Source organism: Mesoplodon mirus, assembly GCF_964341445.2.
Source record: "Mesoplodon mirus genome assembly, chromosome: 9".
In the NCBI taxonomy this organism is placed as follows: Eukaryota; Metazoa; Chordata; class Mammalia; order Artiodactyla; family Ziphiidae; genus Mesoplodon; species Mesoplodon mirus.
The window spans coordinates 36,307,893-36,329,336 of NC_138985.1; the positions used below are offsets into that span (position 1 = coordinate 36,307,893).

A 21,444-nucleotide genomic window follows, 5' to 3' on the forward strand; every position below is an offset into this window, starting at 1 on the left:
TTCACTCATTATTTTGTTTACATTTTATAGACCAATTGCACATGTAAATTCTCATTTAAGTTAAATTACATTATTTATTTAATTTTGGTTACAACAATCTACCTTTTGACGGTCAGAAGGTACCAATAAATGCAAAGAGCACATCAAATTCTGTAGCAAATTCCATTTTAACTAATGCTTCTGCTTTGTGCTTGTTACGTATCCTGACTCTCGTGCCAGTTTTTCCAAGCTTGACCTCCACACACTACTCTGTGTGTATTTATCCTAGCAGCCTTCCCATTTCCAAACTAATGAAAGAACTGTCTCAAATTGCTAGTGCCACCTATTAGTGGAAGCATAGAACTGCAAATCATGGTAGTTCCTTTAAACAGCACCTTAGAAGTCATGAAGGGTAAAATCCATCCCAAGATTCACACTGGTTCTAACTTATGTTTACAACTGCTGGTCTTTTTAAAATCAGCTTTCACCGCATGAACTAAGATACTGTCATGAGTTTTGGAGATTTTACTTAGAGCTTTGCATTAATGGATCATTTTATCATAGGTTTTTCTTTTCATGAAGGTTTGATAAGTGCAATGTCTTCATCAATTAATATGTAACTCTCTATGCTATAATATCATGACTTTGTAAATGAATGCTATAGATAATGATCAGTTAAAAATTTATTTCAGTACTGGAAGATTTTTAAAAACTCAAGTATAAATTCTATTTAAAATAGTCCTGACTTTAGATTTCACAGTTCTCCAAAATGATGTAAAGGTGTGTGTGATATTTTGATCTTGGGAACAGTGATATGTAGGTGTACCACTGAAGTTTAAATGAGAGAAACTGGGATAAGAAGGTAAACCACACACTTCCTTACAGCTGACTTTAAGTTCTTGATAACTTTATAAGTTACTTAAAGCTCACATCTCAAATACAATTATATATTCACACTAAATAGAAATACATTATGCTCTGAAACCAACACTTTAACTTTTATTTTGTTACTAGGATCATATGCAATCATACTGATGGATTCCAATTAAATTTATTCCTGAAAAATCCTTTAATAGCATTAATTCTTCAATATAGAATTTAAATATAATAGACTGAAAATCACAACATATTTTAAATCATGTTTGATTGATGTATGATAATGAAAAAAAGAAAACAAAGAAAAATTAGTTATCACAGATCTATACCTCTATTTAGTTGCCTAAATATTTAGGCATTTCATATCACTGACAATAGTGGAGTCTAGGAAACAATTTATATGAAGAGAAATAACAACCTAAAAAAGTTAGAATTGGAAAATTCATCTCTTCAGTATTCAGGTTTCCTTAAGCTATTAAAGACTGCACATCATTATCAAAAGTTGGTGGGTTATCTTACATGGGGTGGTTTTGTGGTCTCAGTCATTTTCTTACTTGCCAAAGTCTGCACTGATAAGTTATTATTTCAAAGGCCAATCTGGTTGGCAGCTCCAAACAGAGAAGCCTCAAACTGGAGACTTTCACTAGCTCTCATTTGATCTGACCCGCACTGGATCGCAAGATGTGATACTGTGCATTTCGTTTTATTTTGTTTTTTATTATTTTGCCTGGATATACTTGTCAAGTAGATAAATAAAAAGTTCTAGTTTTCAGCATGCTCAAATCAAAGACTTCAGAACCAAAATATGATTTTTTAAGTTAATAGAATTTGGGAAGAAAAGGCCATGCTAAATAAGAATCAGCAAATAAGAGATCTGATGCCATATATGCAGTGACTACTGGAGATAAGGTATTGCAAAGAATTTATAATGTCTTTGCTCTGTGAAAATATATATGTTATTACCCTACTTTTCAAAGACACGTTCCATTTTAGCTATGAGGAGATTTCCAGTATAAGACAAATTCCATTTTATATTATTATTTGAATACTTGAGATATTCATGAAGACTTTTCATGAGACTCAAAAGATCATGCCTGGGGCTTCCCTGGTGGCGCAGTGGTTAAGAATCTGCCTGCCAGTGCAGGGAACACGGGTTCGAGCCCTGGTCCGGGAAGATCCCACATGCCGTGGAGCAACTAAGCCCGTGCGCCACAACTATTGAGACTGCTCTCTAGAGCTCGCAAGCCACAACTACTGAGCCTGCATGCCACAACTACTGAAGCCCGTGCACCTAGAGCCCGTGCTCTGCAACAAGAGAAGCCACTGCAATGAGAAGCCCGCGCACCACAACAAAGAGTAGTCCCTGCTCGCTGCAACTAGAGGAAGCCCACGCACAGCAGTGAAGACCCAATGCAGCCAAAGATAAAAAAATAAATATTAAAAAAATATATCATGTCTTCTATAATATACATATGCAATTTAACATATGACTCTTTAAAACCAATAACAATTTTATTTGTAAAGTATTTTATTATAATTTACCACCTGTAGATTGCCAAGATTGTTTTTATTAACTCTAAAATATTAACATAAATTTTGTCCTTCATGTATATTCACCTATTCATATATGTGTGAATATGTAAATATATGTTGGTGCTTTGGCAGACTAATGAAAATCCCAGAAAAGTCAACAAGTTTAATTAGTAAATCATTATTCATACAAATTAAATTTTGAAGTGGTCATAATATATTGAATAATGGCAAATAAAAAAGGTTTTGCAAGTTTTAAGTCATAATTTTTAATTAAACATTATCATCTATCAAAAAGATATGTCTGAGAATTTTGATTTAACTAATCATCTCATTCTTACAATAATTAAACAATTTGACTCTGGAAAAAAAACAAAACACAAAAACCTTTACAAAGTATGAAAAGAAAGCCTCTGAAATGTCTACCATTTATTTAAGGGCTGTTTACTAAGTCCTCCCTATGAAGGTAAAGTTAAAGGCACTGATTTAATCTTTGGATTCACATGGTCACCGTCACATTCAGACTTGCATGTGTCTTTGATTTCTACTAAAACTGAAGCACACAATGTCCTGGAAAAGCTCATTACACTGAGTGATGGAATGTTTGTCATTTGTTTAAAACCCCAGACCTAATTTATTTCCTTGTGACTTCCATAGGTTTTTCTGAAGTCTTCACTGTACCACACATTCCAAAAGGAAGATTTTATGATAATCTGGTATTTCATGAGAAAAGTGAAATTTGACTAGTTTTGTCAGGCAAATAAACAGTTATTCATCAATTTCAAAAAGAAGCATTACAACATTTAGCTATATTACATGAATTTAAGGAAGGGAAAAGTATCTCTGAGTGAGTGTTTCTTGAGGATAATTTGTATGTGACTGCTGAGATTTACAGAGTTCTCACATTTGCTTCCCCCGCAAGGATTCTAAATCAGATTGGTTCAGAGGAAAAGCCAGCCTACCCCATTTTTCTAATATTATCACTTCTCCAGATGGTCCTGAAAACACCTATTCAATTCCTGTTCCTAGAAAGTAAAGAGGTACCTTATTAGATATGTATGTATATCCACTACAAAGGCTGCCTTCTTGTTCTTACTTCTCTTTCTTTCTCATTTAACATATCAAATCTCTTTTATCTCCTACCAGGCAAAATGACAAGTAGAAAGTAAGCACAGTGATTGCCTGAAACTTCATCTTGGCAACGTGAGCAATGAGAGGGTTAATGGTGGATCTTTGAAAACAAGTGACCATGGGAAATTAGGGTTGGCAGGGATTTAACTCTTCATGAATCATGCTGGAATATTTTTAAGGGCAAAGCAGTGGATGTTTTAACTGTGTTTGACATCTAATTAAGGAGGAAAAAGAAGTAGCTAAAAAAAAAATTCTCTATTACAGCTTAGAAACAAAGTAGTGACAATTGGCTACCAGGCAGTTGCTTTGGAAAAACATGTGTACACGTAGAGACAAAAGGGTAATGACAGACCAATAAAATGACAGAAGAAAAATTGCTTGGGCCATCCCTATTATTCTTTTTGCTGTTCATTTCACAGCTTGTTTTACCAAATTGTCAAGCTCTAGGTATATCAATAGAATTGTTATGTAGCTGTAGGACAGTTTTTGGTTTAAAGGAAAGCAGAATAATTCTAATGGATACCATTGCTAAAAAGAACTCATAGAGACAGTTTCAAATATATACATCTTGTCAATATACACAACTCACTTCATTAGACAAGTTTAAAGCATGTGTATATAACAAAGGGCTATTCTAATTAAATGCTATCTTTTAATATGTAGAAAGAACTGGTGCCTCTTCTATTAATGGAGAGTAATCCATTACCATGCAAATAGAATTCTTGCAAAATAAATAAGTATAATTCTCAATTCCTACTGATTTTGCAATTTATTTAGCACTTAGACAAGTATCTCCAAATATAGTAGATTTTAAAAATGCATGTCATGTTTCAAACTTACTCCAAAATTATAGCATATAGCTATTCACATCTTCATGAAGTAAACTCGTATGTAAAACTTACTCATGAGGAGTATAAACTTGAAGAAAGTGGACGATTAACCTAAGAATCATTGGATGAAGTACTCTCAAAGAGTAAAAATAGAAAACAAAAACTGATGAAAACACAGATACCATAATATCATATACCAGGAAAATAATTTAAAGACAGTTACTATATAAAGACACAATTGGGATTTAGTTAAATATTTAATGGGTGCCATATGATTATTTTTAAAAACCTTATATAATGAGTACAGTTGCAATTCTGCTTGCTAATGTTTAAAATTCATTCTCATTTTAATACCCAAAAAATTACACCAAAAATAAATATATTTTCCAATTCAATGTATTTTATCTAAGTACTAAATACAAACAAACACATTTAGTAGGTGTTTAATTTTCTAATCCAAAGTGTGAAAAATTACATCTGTCTTTCCTATTTTGTGGTTCTCATTCACACTAGAGTACTCAGAAAGAGATGTTCCTCATCATGTGAAAATTAAAGAATACCTTTTCTGGCATAAGAGCAATGTATAGTAGACAGACATCTCTACAGATAGATGTAATAATTTTCTTTCACATTATAGGCTAAAAATGAAATATAATTGAAGTTTCTTATTGCCCCACCCCCAACTGTAGAAATTTGAGAATCATAAGAAAGCAACACCCTAGGGAGTAAAACTACTTGAGTTAAAACAGTTTAATCTTCAACTCCATTTTAATAATACCTCAGTTATATAAATATTCTCTTCCATTAAAAGTTATATATATCATGTTGGAATCCATATTAGCATGATATTATACATCTATCTATAAAATCTATCTAAACAAATATAGAACAAATATTTTCTTTAAAATCCTCATTAAAAAACAGGCATACACATTAAGATGTAACCAGACCAATCATGTGATAAGGCTTTTTTTTTTTCTTAAATTTATACTTTTTTTGAAAAGAAGTTCACACAGCTAGCTGTACAACTAGAAAGTAGTATCCCTTCAGTTCTCACTGAAGTACATATAGAATCAAATAACATTACATTTCAAAGGCTTTAGCTTTGCACCAATTAGCCAAATACACAGTCTTTTGTACAATCATAACACACTGTGGAAAAACTAGTCTGTTCTCTCCAGTTTATATTCTCTTGGCAAACCATGATCTACTGCTTATGTTAAGCATCTGATTGTCAGATTTGAACAAACTGAATATTCATGATGACAATTAACCATTTACTGTCTAAAACTAAGAAAATATAATTTATCATAATAATTATTATAGGTGAGGCACTCACATCTACAAAGAGACCATTGTTGCAATAGTGGTTTTTAAAAATATTTTAATACGAGTAGAGTCAGAAAAATTATCAGGATATATGATCACATATATAGATCAGCATTTACCAGGCATTCAGCTTTTCTCTGCAAATGTGATTAAATGTTCTTTGTTTGCATTTAAATTGTCATATATCCAACAGAAGCCATGCTTTTATAAAAAAGTGTTTCAATCATCTCCAAAAGACACACACGATCACAAAGGTTTCCCAGGTTAAACTAAAGGTTGTACGGTTTAGGTTGGGAGGGAGTTCAAGGAATGAAAAGGCAGGGGGCAGGGGGGCATTAGAAAGCTAGCCAAATAAAAGGAAAAGAAAAACTTACCTTTGTAGGATAATTTCAGCCTTGGCACATTGTTCTTCCCATTTTGATAGTTTGCTCTTGCTGTAAGTAATACTCCCCAGAAAAGACAGACAATCCTAGCGAACCAGCCCATGCTGCAGACGCTGTGGGTCCTATGCTGCTTCAGTCTCGGGTCCTGTATTGTGCGGCCACAGAAGTTCAAACAATCTGGAAACTGGAGGTAACAGGTGATTTAGGTCAGTTTCATTCATAAATGCAGACAATCAAGACCTCCAGGCAACACTAACACCTCTTCTTCTGTAACAGTCACTGAAGCCCAGAAACTTCAAACCCTCCAAAAAAAAAAAAAAATCGAGCCAGGCACCGGATAATGAGGCACAACTGTTGTGTGGAAAGAAAAAAAAAATCAACAAGGGCTGCAGCAGTGGTGCTTAAGAAGCAGTTCCTTTTATCTAGACTCTTCTGATAGCTGGCGGACTCTAATCCTGCTGCCTGCTTCATTCGGCTCCGGGGAAGCAGAATGAAAGGGGAACAGAGAGAGCGAGAGAAAGAGAGAGAGCGAGGAACCGTGAGCAGCGCGGACTTTTCCTGTACACATGTAGGGAGAGATGACACAAGATCCCACAGACAGGTTTTCCCAACACTCACTAGACTGGCTGACAATGGGAGAACAGGCGAGCTCAGCCCACTCCTCTTCCCTCCTGTCACACAACACATGCAAAAAACATCTCGTAGAGATTAGAGCCGGCAGCAGAACACTCCAGCGTGCCTGTGAAAGGCATGTAGCTATAAATTTACTTCTCAAGGCAAGCGTTGCTTTATAGCCATTTTTAGGTGCAATTTTGATGAAAAAAATCTGAATTCTGCTACCTACATAATTTCCAACTCATGCTCATTATATAATTCTGCTTGGACTTGTGCGTTGTATGTTATACGTATGTTTATGCTTATATACGTATATGGATACGCATATATATGTCTGTCCTTTTCATCAATATAACTTTAACCACTGGAGGTTTTAAAGCCTTGTTAGCAATCATTCCCTCCTCCCAACAAACCCCCTTGGATCAACCACCCCCTTCCCCCGCCCCACTGCAATTTCAGCGAAGAAATTCCTAGTAAAGCCCATTTCAACAATCAGCTCAAGACAAATATAGGTCCACTGAGAATTATAAATTACAACAGGGGATTCTCAAAAGGACACTCAGAATTTAAAAACATGTATGGTTTTCCAGCTCCTGGAATGCTCTGGCTAACGTTTTTAATGCATCACATCTCATTAATTAAAGCCACTTCCCTAGTTTTGGTTTAAAGGGCAGAGGAAGATGACAAAGTTCACAAAAGTCCCTGCTGGGCGTCAAGGACCAACATAAAGAGAATATCTCTGTGTCTTCATGAGCTGGTGAAGGGCTACTAAATTTTCTGTGGACATATATGCATGTATTCAGGCAGTCATACAAACACCATTAATTCTTTTCTAAACAGGCATGTTGTCTGAGGTGTTTAAATTTCCTTTCGTATTTTCTTTCAATTTTTCTCAAAGCTGATATCCTTATGGGTTTTTGTTTTGTTTTGTTTTGTTTTTTGAGGAAGGGTGTATGAAGATCAACAGGACAGAACTTTCCCTTCTTTACTCCCAACTCTCTCTACTCTGCACCCTCCCCCCAACCCCACATACAGCACACATTAGAAATTTGGAGGAGAGAGCTCTATTTCAGTAATACGGAAATTTCTTGGCTGAAAGGAGAGGGTGAGTCTTACAATTAAAAACATAAACACTTATTGAAAGTGGTTTAGTATTCTTATAAAATATGACCTAAGCATTGTCACTACAGCTTTCATTACTTAATGTCTATAGACCAATAGAGAAAGAGCAACTCCCTCTCTCCCTCTCTCCCTCCCTCTCTCCCTCTGTGTGTGTGTGTGTGTGTGTGTGTATGTGGGCGCGTGTGTTTGTGTGAGTGTAGGTGGACGAGGAGGAAGAGAATGAAGAGGATTTAAAGGGGGGGGGAATGGGGGAGGGGGAGGAGGGATTCTCTTTCTACTTCACTAGATTGATTCATCAAACAGACCCTATTGTTTCCGCCAGCCTATTGATCAGTCAGTATTGTTAAGAAAATAAAATCCAAAAATAATGTTGATTTTACTGATTCCCACACTTGTTATCCTGAGCACTTTTCACGCTCTAGGCAATGGATTAAGGCTGCGAATGACAAGAGACTTGTCTGTCTTCCATGGATTACTCTCTATAGACATTCATTCTGCAGAGGAATTCATGTCACTTTGGGATTATTTAGAAGACTGGACTAATGAATTATCCTATTGAAATACCACATATGTTTAAATACTTGTACCATTTTCATTAATATATATTGTAAATATTTATTTTTCTCCAGCTCTTGTTACCTAGACTAGGAGAGCAAGTTTATATTTGTCAAAACTAAACAGGATAAGCAAATTTAGAAATGTATCCATTTCACTTGCATAATGTCTAATCCTGAAACATTTTGATGTTGTCTAGGAAAAATAAAAGGTTGTAAGTAAAATTCAGATAAAAGAGGGTCAGAATTGACTCCATGGAGAAGAAAGATATTCAATCTGGAGTTTGAACCACAAAATCATGACAGAATTACTTTATTTTGTAAAATAAATAACTTAATGTTGAAGCCTGGAATTTGGTAGCACTGACACCCCATGTTTATATACACACAAAATTTTTTAAAACTTTAATATACTTACTTACATTTGACATTTTTCTTACCCTCTAAAATTTTTACGATCTTTGGGTCTTTTCAAACAATTGAAAGTTTAGTGAATTCACATTTATATTTACTTATCTGTAGTTTTTTTAATTAAAAAAATGTGAGAATAGGAAATTCTTTATGTAAACATAACTGTTCTAGACTGATTAAATTATAAATAGTAGAAAAGTGTGACCACAGATAGAATTTTTTTAATTGTGGAAGGAAAGAAAGAGAGAGAGGGAGGGAGGGAGGGGGGAAGAGAGGAAGGAAGGAAGGAAGGAACTACTTCCTGAAAAATTCTTACCAAAGTATTTGTAATATTATATTTCTACTGCTTTCTCAATTTACTTTGGTCAGGGTTAAATAAAGTTATTTTCAATGTTTTTCTTATACACCCAAACATGTGAGGGATAACCAAGGTTAAACCTATTTCTGAATTGAGGTAAATGCAAAGTTGAGGTGGACTTGGGTGGATGTCATCAGAATCTATCAAAATCCGCATGTGTGAAATGTGAATTTTGATTCACCTCCCAAGGAACATCGCTCCCTACTCTGAGAATCTGTGACCTCAGCCCTGACACAGTCAAGCCTGCTGTATTGGCCACATTAACCGTTGATTTTACTGCATCATTTACATTTTTAAAAGTCATACATAGTATATTGACCTTTTAACATTGAGTTTTTTTAAGGTAAAAGTGAAAAATCTTATTTTGCAGTATCAAAGCAGTATCTCTAAAAGCAGTATCTCTATTTTCAATTATTTTCTAACCCACGATCTACATCATATGCTATAATTTACTTGCAACTGAGTTTATAATATCTTCTTAAATTTCAAGTTTTCAGATGTGATTAAGTCCTGCTACAGAGTCAAATTTAAGCAGGTGTTTAATATGATGATCATGCTGTTGTATATATTTCTGTCAAATAAATCAGTAGTTTTTAATCTCACCCCACTCCATATTGAGATGGATTACAGAGACTTCCAAGTATAAAACTCTTGACAGGCAGTTTTCTGGGTGGCATGCTTGATTTTCTAGAGAAACAACTCTTCCAACTTCACAACAGTTTGGTTAACTCTTCTTTTTCAGTAAAGACCAGTACAGTCAAAGAAGATACATGTTAAAGCAATTCTCCATTGGAAATGTATTTTTGATCTTTTCATATGTTAGCTAAAACTGTGTACATTTTTTAAATGTCCACTTTCTATAATTTGTTATTTATTAATGAAACAAACTGGGATGGCAATAAACATTGCAGTTTAATAGCAGAAATTGTTCTAATTTGTGAGATGGTATTCCAAGTGCTTCCCCAGGTTATAGACAGCCTGAAACTTTCTGTGAGCAGTAGGTAAAAACACTTGCTATATTTGTGCATAAAAGAATATAAGGAGAAACACAGTTTAGATATATTTAAGAGATTGAGTGGATTAAGTGTACTTGATGTTATGGTGCACTTCATTAAACATACCTGCCTCTCCCTGCAATCCCACTCCACCCCCGTTTCACTATGGTTAGATAAACACCCCCAAAGGGTGTACCAGCCACAAAAGTAGATGACCTCTTTAAGAGAAATTATGAAGTTAAGAATTTCAAAAGGAGTTGGTTAACCAGCTCTCCTAACAAGCAACACCAAGAAGGAAACCAATACTAAAAAACAAACACAAATTTCCATACTCTTGCCAAGGTGTTATTCAATTGAGTCATGTAAAAAAAATCTATATTAGTTTCCATTCAACATCTGCTATCTCCCTTTTTTTCCTTCAAGAGGATGCTTCATTAGTATATGAGAAAGGCCTATGATAACAGAATTACAGCAAATATCAGAGTAGAACATTTGCCCTTGCTCTGACATCTCATGCTGGAAATTCATTTTTAATGAGGGTTTTTCTGGTACAGGGAAGTTAAATTTTTTTTTTCTAAAAAAGGATTGTGTGGGTGAAAACATTCTTTAGAAGATCAAAAGACATCTTATTAATTGGGAAAACGAAATAGTTGATGTACTATTCATTCTAGCCAAAAAATGGTAGTTATTTAAGAACTATTGCCATAGTCACTGAGAATGGGGGGTGGGTGGTAGCAGGTTAAAAGCAATATTTAAGAAATTAAGTTAAACTTTTTTTTAAAATCTGACCCCTGTGAATGCTTTTGGGACAAGCAACGCGTGAAAGCATGAGTTGAGAGGAAGGACTGGTAAAAAGCAGAGGGAATTCAATCTCTAGGGAAGCATTAACTCTTCTCTTTCCCTCTTACCCACCCATGAACAGCGATCTCAGCAAAATAAGCTAGCCCCTCCTCAGAACTGAACTTGCAACAGTTTAAGAAAAAACCGTTTTATGTCTTCTCTTGTGACATCAGTGTTCATCATGAGATTTAAGGTAAATAGGGACTCAAGATAAAAGCCTTTTTGTTTTTCAAATGAATTAACATGATAGATGTTAAATCAATGCAGGGGTGCAGAAACTGGCCAGTCACATTAGCTGTGGCTCTAGATTTTAAGAAAAATTTAAACCATTAAGGGGTATCAGAAATTACAGGGGAAGTTCATTAGCAGTAAGGTGAGGTGGTAGCTTCCCTTTCCTTGAGAATTTGATTCGAAGGGCTAGCAGGTGAATTTTTTTAAGTTTGTGGGGGGGAACCAAAGAGAATGACAAAAAAGGGATGCATAAAATTTTATGTTTAGTGTCTATGTAGCCAAAAGTGGCTAAAATCCAGTTATAGGAACAGGATTTACCATTTCCACAGTCTCTCTTTTCTTTCGACTTTTAAAATCGATCATATTTTTCAACATTTCAAAATGTTTTAAACATGGGACTTTTCCTTTTTCACCTAGTTAAGCCATGTAATCACTACAGCTTCTTTATTAGATTATCTGATAAGTGAATGCAGTTTTCCAGAATATTAATCTATTGCAATAATTAAACACTGAAAATACCAGAATACCTGTTTGGGTTTTTTGTTATTGTGGTGGTTGTTTTGTTTTGTTTTTAAGTGAGAGTGTCTCCACCTCAACTCAAATGGAACAAGAAAGTTTTCAAGTGAGACAAAAATCCCATTGTTAATACTGATCAGTACAGGCTAGGCAGTGAGGAGGAAAAAATGAGGCGTCCCTGGAATACAAATGAAATGAGCAGGTTGGCTGTTGAGTGTTTCAGGACATGAAGTTATTAGTTATTTGCTTTCAGCAAAGGTATAGCACACAGTTTCTCACTGAATAAACAAATAAGCAGATCTGTACTAAACAAAACAAAGTGAAGAAACTAGGCAGTATTGTTTAAAGGACTACTTTCTATCTGACTCAGGCAAAGTAGATGCATATAGTTTCCCTCTGTTACCATTGAAAAGAATGTTGCACCTCAGATGTAGGTTTACTAAAATCTGTATGTTCTAGGAAGCAGCCTATTTTCTTTCCTTAAAAATGTTTTTAAAGAGTTTGAAATTGATTACAATAGGTAACAGAAGTGCTGAAGCCTAGAATTAAAGCTCCTTAAAAGTGTTTATTATAATGGCAAAACCAACTGTTTGGCGGATGGTGACTCAAAAACTACAGTGCATTCTGCTTTTCAAGGGCACAGATTTCTCCAAATTGCAAGAGTTAGGAAGAAAGGACTTCAATTATTTTCTTCCCTATTCTGTATTGTTTCAAGTGTTAAATATCATTTGGTCTAGTCTATGCCCTCCATTTTTTTCTTTTGTGATGTGGGGTTGGTGTTAGAATTAGATGCCAGGTTTCATTTCACTGCCTTGGTTACAGGAGCAGCTGTCACCTTATGGGAGAGATTAGGAAACTCCTTGTTTATTAGTTAGCAGTTATTATTTACAAGTGATTTATGAAGATAATTCAAGTCTCCACCATTTTTCCTCAGGGCATATTCAAAGAATAAGTCTCTTTGCAAATCAATCAACATAAATTCATTTTCTCATGCCGTATTGATAAGAGAAAATAACATCCAATATGCTCAGCCTTGAATCTTCTCAAATTACAGATCCAAGTTGAAAATGGTTTGACTTGAGGAGTTAAATGGCAATCTGATTAGTCTCTTGCTTGTTTGTTCAAAGTTGATGAATAACTTTAGTAACTTAAAGCACTTGAAAGGCCCTCAAATATCTAATAGACAGAATATTATAAAACACCCTTTGTGGCATAAAAATAATGTCACTACAACAAATAGTATTCTCACACAGTTTTTAACTCTATTATCTCAAAGTTTAGCAATTAACTGTAATAATGTGCTGATGATACATAAGAAAAAGCCCACTAATTTTTGAACTTAAAATTTTAAAAGTGTAATCCTTGCTGTGTAATTTTGTAGAAATAACATTTGATGTTTTTTGATACAATCAGATAGTTTGGTGGTCTTGTTTTGACATATTAAATAATTACTGCCAATTTAATAATTATTTAATTAATAAATAATTTACTGCCAATAATTACTGTGAAACCTATTTCAATTCCGTTAAGCTAAAATAAAAACACTTAGAGAAATAAGAAAACTAAATTTGAGTGAATCAAACTAAATATGGTCATCTGTTTCTTGGGCTGTCAATGTGAGTTTGTAGGTGTTTGCTACTGTGTGTAACCCAGCACACCTTATTTGGTTCCAGAGATGCAATTTTAGATACGTATACTTTTTCTTTACTCTTAAATCCAGTCACATGTGAAACCATTTTACTTTATTTCTTGAATTGTTTCTTTTATATTTACCCATTTATTCAGCAAGATTTTGAGAATTGCCTAGGTGTCAGTCATTGTGTCTTGTAAAACAAATTACAAGTTTTTTGAGAATTAGTGATATACAGTCCTGATAACCAATGCCAATTTAGCTTTTTAAAAAAAATTTTTCTACCATAAAGATAAAAAACATCTACAAAGCTTTCTGTACCCATTTTGGTCTAGGGAGAGAGATTTATTTATTCATTCATTCATTCATTTATTTATTTACTTACTTACTTATAATACATCTCTCCTGCTCTTTTCTTTTCATCAAATCCTGTACCTGTTTTCATTCTGTCTAGTAATATTTTCTCTATTGCTGTGGAAGACCCTACCTGATGACAGATTGTCTATGTATTTTGCTGGATTACTCCTGATTATAGGCTACTGTAGTCCCCTAAAGTTAATATGCCTATATCAGGATTTTGCATTAGGGACTCAGGATATAAGATTGCTTTTTTAAAAAAAAAGGTGTGCATACTTTTTTCACAATGTTTTGTGAGTCTTCTAGAAGCTCTCTCCCCTATGATTCTGTGGTGCTAGGTGCATATATCTAGTTTAGCTCTTATTACTTTATATTATAATAAATTTCCTCAACAGACTCTAATCTCAAAGAGAACAGAAACTTTTTCTCATTATTTTATTTTCAGTGCTCAGCATAATCTCTGGCACAGAGTAAAGTTTAACCTATTAATTAATGGATTAATTAATTAATTAAAGGGGCAGGGGAAATATATGTTAGATAGGCCCAGAAATCTCACAATTTGAATAAATAGTTTGGTAGAAATAGCTTCTTTGCAGGTACAATTATACTAGTTTTCCACACTCTTATACTAAACATGGATTGGAGTGTAGACAGTAACATTGATAGAGTTCTAATTTGTTCATTTAAAATGCTGCTAAAGTAACCACATTATAGTCCACAAAATAAAATATGTTTGGTCTTTTCTTCAAAGCATGGAAAATTATTTTTGTTATTATTATTTTTTATTCAATTATAGATTTCTTTTCAGATTAAAGACCTCTCTTCAGATTTCTTATAGCCTGCAAATTATTACAGTACGTTGCTAATATGGACATCAATCAAAATGAACATTCTACAGTATTACCAAATATATAGTGTTTTCAAATGGCAATAAGTTCTTATTTTTTTATTTTAAAAATTGAGTGGTGTTTATAAAACTCCCGGAAAGAAAGCTACCACAATTGTGAAAATGCATATATTATATGAGACAGGACACCTGGGTTTAAATCAGAAGATCACAATTTGTAGCAATATAATTGGCTACAAATGAGATTGGGCATCTCCCAGCTTCCCAACGGCTGTTAGGACCAAACCAGTTATCATATCTGACACTGCCCGGTACAAGGACATTCAGAGAGCCAGTGTTCCTAGGCAGAGTTTCCACCTTCACAGAGCATGGAGCCAGACTCTGCAGTCAGAGTTTGACCAAACCTCTGGACATCAGAATTGAATACGGGGGGCCAGGGTATCGTGTAAATATTGTTGGTAAAAAACAGTGATTCTAAAATGCCCTTTTGAAGACAGAAAAGACAACCCTTTGAGAATCATTGCAAATGTTAGATGAAAAAGAGGAAGGGAGAACATAGGCTGCTATTACTTCTGTGTGTTGAAAAGTTGTCCTTTAAGTATCACATGTTCGATTTTAAATGCACCAAATTTACATATCAGGTGCAGGAGGTTTGATCACAAAGAATAAGATAGCTAAATGGGAATATGAAGAGTAGAGAAGGCAGCAGCAAGTGGAGAAGCCCTGTCTTAGACTAACAAGCATGAAGTTGCCTTCGCTAATCAGCCCTACAACCCTAGGCAGCTGCAAATTGAAGGAGAGCGGCATTTCACATCTTAACGAACTGCCAGTGACTCACTTGGCCAGATGTGGTTTTGAGATCCTCCACCTTTCACAGCTTACACAGTATAGAAAGAGTTGTATCTTTTATGGTAACTCAAGCCTTAAATTAGTAGAGGACCCACTATTAGCACTAAATCCTCAACCTGCAAGTGGTTTTTTAAATAACCTAAGTTGCAAGCTTCATGAATCAGTATTTACATTTCAGAGCAAATTTTTTTCCCAGATAAGTGTCATACTTAACTTTAGGAAGCAGAGCAGTTTAGGTCAACAGATGAAACACCTGTACAACTATTATGGGAATATTTCCTACTACTATTTGTATTTTAAGTCATTATGTCTCATAGGTCAACAGCACTATTTAGTATTTTAACTGTTCGAATTGTTTTTCATGCTGTTTTCAGAACACTAGGGAATCTTGATTGGCTGGTAAATAAGTTAATTTTCCATTCCAGTGGAATGTTTTACTATAATAGCTTCAACAGAAACATTTTCCCTTTACCTTTATTATTACTGTTAAAATACACTGGCAGAAACAGGACAATGATTAACGTTATACCACTATCTTTGAACAGTTTCTTAAATCTACAAATGGATACCCCCAAAATATCATTTAGAGTCACAAATTGTTATGGATATATTAAACTACAAAATAAGTCCATTTTCATATTTATTTTTGTTATAATTGCCAGATTTCAAAACATTATGAAGTATGAAAATACAATTGTCACAATCTGAATAGACTTACAATTTCTATTTTTGCATAATTATCTATCAGTCCATGGCAAAACTTTCTAGATTCACTGGACATAAGTTTTAGGATATGCTAAGCAGATTTTAAAGAAAGACTCATGTTTTATAAACCTATATGGAATTTAAAAGATCTGTCCAGTGTATTCCCTCAAAAAATGCTGTTTCAAATGTATTTAGCAGCATTTTCAAATGTGCATTCAAAAAATGTAGGAAGCCACTTAGACTCCCACTAAATTGAGTCTATCAGAAAGTGGTTCAAATGTCACTAATTGTTTTATAGGAATAATCATATTGTAGCTTTAAACAAACTTAAGCTTTAGCCTACTTTAAGACTGGAGTGCCCGGATGAAAATAAAGACCCTTTTGCTGAAATAGAGACGACTGAGTTACATTTAACAAGATGCAGGATGTGGCACTCGAGGGACCTAACACTGGCGGGCTGCGCGCCACCCCAGCAGCTAGATCACGTTTCCTTTGCCTCAAACGATTTCAGAATAATTTCATAAAAATGACATGATTGACACTCTAGCTTTCTTCCCATTCTGATGTATTTAAATGTTAATATCTCTGCAATGCATTGATACTTTAAAAGTATTAGAAAAGAAATAGAAATAAGCCAGCAATTTTACTTGGGTGAATTTTATTATACAAATTAAGACGACCTTTTATTTACTCTAAAGGTTTTCCCTAATTGCTCTTACTTTTCTAATTTTCTGTGCATGTTTTCATTAAATGGGCTTTGGGATACTTTCCACAGTCCTTTCCGTCAAGTATAAAAATGAGTGACTGGGTACTGTAACAAATATGGGTAAGATATCTTTTTCTATATACATTATGTAAACATAACATTATAGTAAGTGTCCCCTTCCCTAGTTCATTCTACCTCTAATTTGGTTAGTCCCCTCTTTAAATTCAATTCTCTACAAAGTCTTCCAAAATAAATTATTTTAACTCTAGTCAGCCCAACACTCATTATGCATTATGAGCTAAATCTCTATACATATGTATTGTGTTTGGGGCATGTTTTTATGTATTCATTCTGTCAGTGAAGTGCACAAATCATGAATATATTTGTCTTCAACAGCACTTTAATTACAGGACAACTTCAATGGTGATGGTCCTATGGCCTATTTCCTGTGAAGTTCCTAGTGCAGTTCTTTTCCCACAATGGGTCCTCCATAAATGTAAGTGAATGACTTCCTGACTATTGTCAAGGATGCCGAGAGAATGAAGGATGGTGTCGGCAGCAGGAGACAAAGCTGGCTGTCAAAACTGTTATATTCAGACGAACAGCAAAAAGTTGAAAGAGATCTGAAAGTTTTCGGAAGCACTCTGCCCATTTTGTCAAAAACTGTTTCAAAGAATTTTATGTATCCTGAACTCGTGGAGATTGGCTTGAAAAACAAATCCCAGAATTCAAGAAACTGGTCAATGACTAATTTGCTTTATTAAGAAAGAAAACAGAGTAAAAAATATGGTAGTTTAAAAATGATATTTACCTGAAGAGATTACTATGTTCTAGTGTGGGATATGCAGAAAAGTATTTTGTAGTAGGTTGATGAAATATCCTTAAATAATAGAATTTCATTAGGTATAGGTTTGACACAAATGGCTTTCATCTTGCCCAGTTCTCTGACCCATAAGCTAAATATATCAGGTATTATAACATTTAAGAGGTAAGCCTTCTTCCTGTGTAAGTAGGTGTGGGAAAAATGTGTCGCCCTTTTCCTGGGAGGTCAGTGGGGTGCTGGTGGGTGAGGCAGGTTTCCATTCAATGGTTCTGAACTAAAGAAGTACTGCTATGAGAGAATAAGGCTGGGTACGCATGTAAGGAGGGCCTTAAAACAGTGAGACCGCGAGGAGTTTGAGGTTAAGTGAACACCTTTTCTACCAAGATTTTAAAGCAGTGTAGTCTTATGTATTTTATATATGCATGCATGTAGATAGGTAAACCTGTGTATATACATGTTTATGTATATATACATTTACACACACATATATACACACACTGAATGTAATTCAACAGAAATTTATTGAATTTCTGTGCCAGGCATTCTGTGCTAAAACTGTAAAAATTCAAAGACAAATGAACGCATTCCTTACCATGAAGGATTTGCAATTGGATTGGAGAGGCAACATTAAGACTAGCCTTTTAGAAATATACACCTACAATCTCCTAGATGCCATTCAATTATAAACTTTAAAACACAGACAAAAGATAATTACTCTCATTTTTTAGAAGTACTTAGCTATGCTGAGGTAGTTTTCAATAATGTGTAATAAAATATTTTTCTTCTTTCTCGAATGATACAAACTCATGTGTGATTTCTGGCATGTTAAGTACAAGTGAAACAGTTGGCTTTGACCCATATCCTTATTCTGAAGAATTACTACTCTCAGATGTTAGTCTTGGAAAAAGTGATAAAGGCTATTCTCAGAAATCAGACTCAAGATATACAAAACTGCAGCTTTCTGATTAGTGCATTTTAAATGGGTCTAAAGGTAAATACTGTCACCTGAGTCTCATTACAAGCAATGGATACCATGTATATTAAATGCTCTAAAAGTAATGTTCAACTTCTAAGTAGTATGTTTTATACAACTAATTGGCTAGTGGCTTACACACCTTGATTCAATTTTAAATATCAAAGAATTTTCTTTGTGACTAATATTTGCGTTTTAAAATTATTTTTCTTCTGAGTATTTTATGTCGTGTTTACTGGAGATGAAATGCACTTTTCAGACCTCTATTTAGTTACTTATACCTGGAAAGAATCTAGAATGAAACAGGAAAGCAGAGATGCACATTCTGTAACACCTTCTCATTGATTCTATTAATTTTAGAGATGAGCCTTGTACATTCCTCAGTGGTCCAAGTAGGAATGACAACAACAAGAACACTCCACTGTTTAACTATTCCACATAGTGGGGTGTGCGTGCGTGTGTGTGTGTTGCAGGGGAGCTGTGTGTAGGCTCACATCTGACCCAAGTACATGGATTACAATTTTAAATAGCAAGTAAGGAGGCAGTAGAGTGTGATGAGAGAAATCCAACCTGAGTCCTAGTTCCGGCTTGGGCACTAACGAGTTATGTGTTATTAGATAATGAATTTCTTGGGGCCTCCTCTAAAAATGAGTTACCTGGACGAGATACACTCCACCCCTGGCTCATTCTAGTGCTGAAAATCCTATATCCTAAAGTATATTTCCAAGCCATAGTATGATATTTATCACTTAAATGTTTAGCAATATTTAATTATTTTAGTTAGAAATAAAAATTTAATAATTCATTTTGCTCCATATAAAACTGTAATTTCACTTGGGGAATAGAACAAAATTGTTATATAACACTGTGTCATTAAAATATTTGAAAATATCTATGATGGTCCCAATGTCAAATTATTACTTTATTAAATAGAACTCAGTTATAACATACCTACTATACTAGTTTCTGAAGTAGGTATTTAGGATAAAATCAGTTATATCATTCTGATGTTAAATGTAATTGGCATGATGCAGAAGAATTTGGCTGAAGTTAAGGTTTTTGGAGAATGTTTACTGTTCCTATCATTTGAGGAAGAAAAGTTAAATTTCTTCTTCAGAGAGGGTTAATAGAGACTATAATGCACATGTTCAATTTATATTCTTCTCATTTGGTTACATTAAGATGTGCATTTAATAGAAGGAAAAACACTACTAATGATGATAATTTTAGCTTTGCTTATTATTTCAATGGCTATTTATCAGTCATTTTCAGATACTGAACTAGTTGCTATGGGGAAGAAAGGAAATGAATTAAATGTGATTCCTGCCCTTGAGAAGGTCCCAATCTAGTGAGGGAAAGTTACAGCAAAAGAAGATACAAACACAAAATGCTAACTGCTCAGATAGAGCAGATGACAGGCATTTAGCCCAGCTGGGATATTATAGAGGCTTCCTGTGGGAGATGGTGCCTGCGGCCGGGTCTTAAATGATAAGTAAGAGCAGGTGAAGAAAGATGAGGAGGTCATGCCAGGGCTTCAAGCAAAACACAAAGCCACACAGACCTACTAGAGAATGGACTTGAGGATATGGGAAGGGGGAAGGGTAAGCTGGGACAAAGCGAGAGAGTGGCATGGACATATATACACTACCAAACGTAAAATAAATAGCTAGTGGGAAGCAGCCGCATAGCACAGGGAGATCAGCTCAGTGGTTTGGGACCACCTAGAGGGGTGGGATAGGGAGGGTGGGAGGGAGATGCAAGAGGGAGGAGATACGGGGATATATGCATATGTATAGCTGATTCACTTTGTTATACAGCAGAAACTAACACAACATTGTAAAGCAATTATACCCCAATAAAGAGGTAAAAACAAAAAAACAAAAAACACAAAGCCACAAAATAGGAAAGCATGTGTGAGTGCAGGAAATGGGAGCAATTTTGCCATTAAAAGGGTGTAAATAGCAAAGAGAAGAGGGAGGAGAAATCGGCAGGGGCCAAATGAAAAACGTGTCTATAGAGTCACGCTTGTAATTCTAATATAGGTGATGAAAAGACACAGAGGACATCCAAGAGGATAAAGCCATTGATAAAAGATTTGCTTTTTAGGTAAATGAGCCTCGTTGCAGTGGGAAGGATGTAATGGCTAGCAACAAACCTGAAGGTAGGAGGGCCAAGTAGGTTTCTCTTGTAACAGCCTAGATCAGAGGTGACAAGGCACCTAATTATGGGAGTAGATCATGAAAAGGCGAGAGAAATGGCAAAAGGGAGATACAAACAGGCATGCTTTGATGCTTTCCTAATGAAAGATTTGACAAGCAGAAGGATGGTGAAGTGGAATTTTCCATTTCCTGTGCTTTTATTACAATATTGTAAATGTTGTATTGTAAATAATGCAATTATTTACAATGATTCCCATGCTTATGGCATGGATGAATAGCACTATTAACTGAAACCAGCAAGAGAAGAAGATGAACAGATATGTTTGAGGAAAAAGAACAGTGTTCAATTGTGCACTTATTGGTTTTGGGAAGATTACTAAGTATATATTTTAGGTACACATAAGCAGTTTGGTAAATTAGTTGAAAGCTTGAATATCAGAGACAAAGATTAGGGTTTATCTAGAAATTAGGGTCAATATAGAGAGAAAAACTGGGCTGAGGAGAGAACCATGGATGGCAGTAAGGAACAGGCAAAAGAGGAGAACCCCAAACAGGGGAATGTGACAACTAAGCATGGAAGGATAGGAAAAACAACAACATGAATACCCAGGTAGAAACTCTTTAAGGAAGTCAGCCAAATGTGAGAGAGGGATGTGGAAGCTGGCCTATGCAAGCCCTATTTGAATAGGTAGTTT

At 34.8% G+C, this 21,444-nt stretch overlaps 1 protein-coding gene across 4 annotated transcripts in view; it reads right to left on the minus strand.

The window, feature by feature from the left end:
• SEMA3A (semaphorin 3A) overlaps positions 1-21,444 on the minus strand; it is a 504,012-nt gene that overhangs the window by 224,291 nt on the left and 258,277 nt on the right. For 3 of the 4 annotated variants that reach the window (XM_082632321.1, XM_082632319.1, XM_082632318.1), the window contains one exon: positions 6,050-6,242. In XM_082632321.1, coding sequence (XP_082488447.1) covers positions 6,050-6,161 — 112 coding nt within the window. In that variant the 5' untranslated portion in view covers positions 6,162-6,242. Of the gene's footprint in view, positions 1-6,049; positions 6,243-6,676; positions 6,728-21,444 lie in introns of those variants that run through there. The other variant, XM_082632320.1, reaches the window with a different exon arrangement.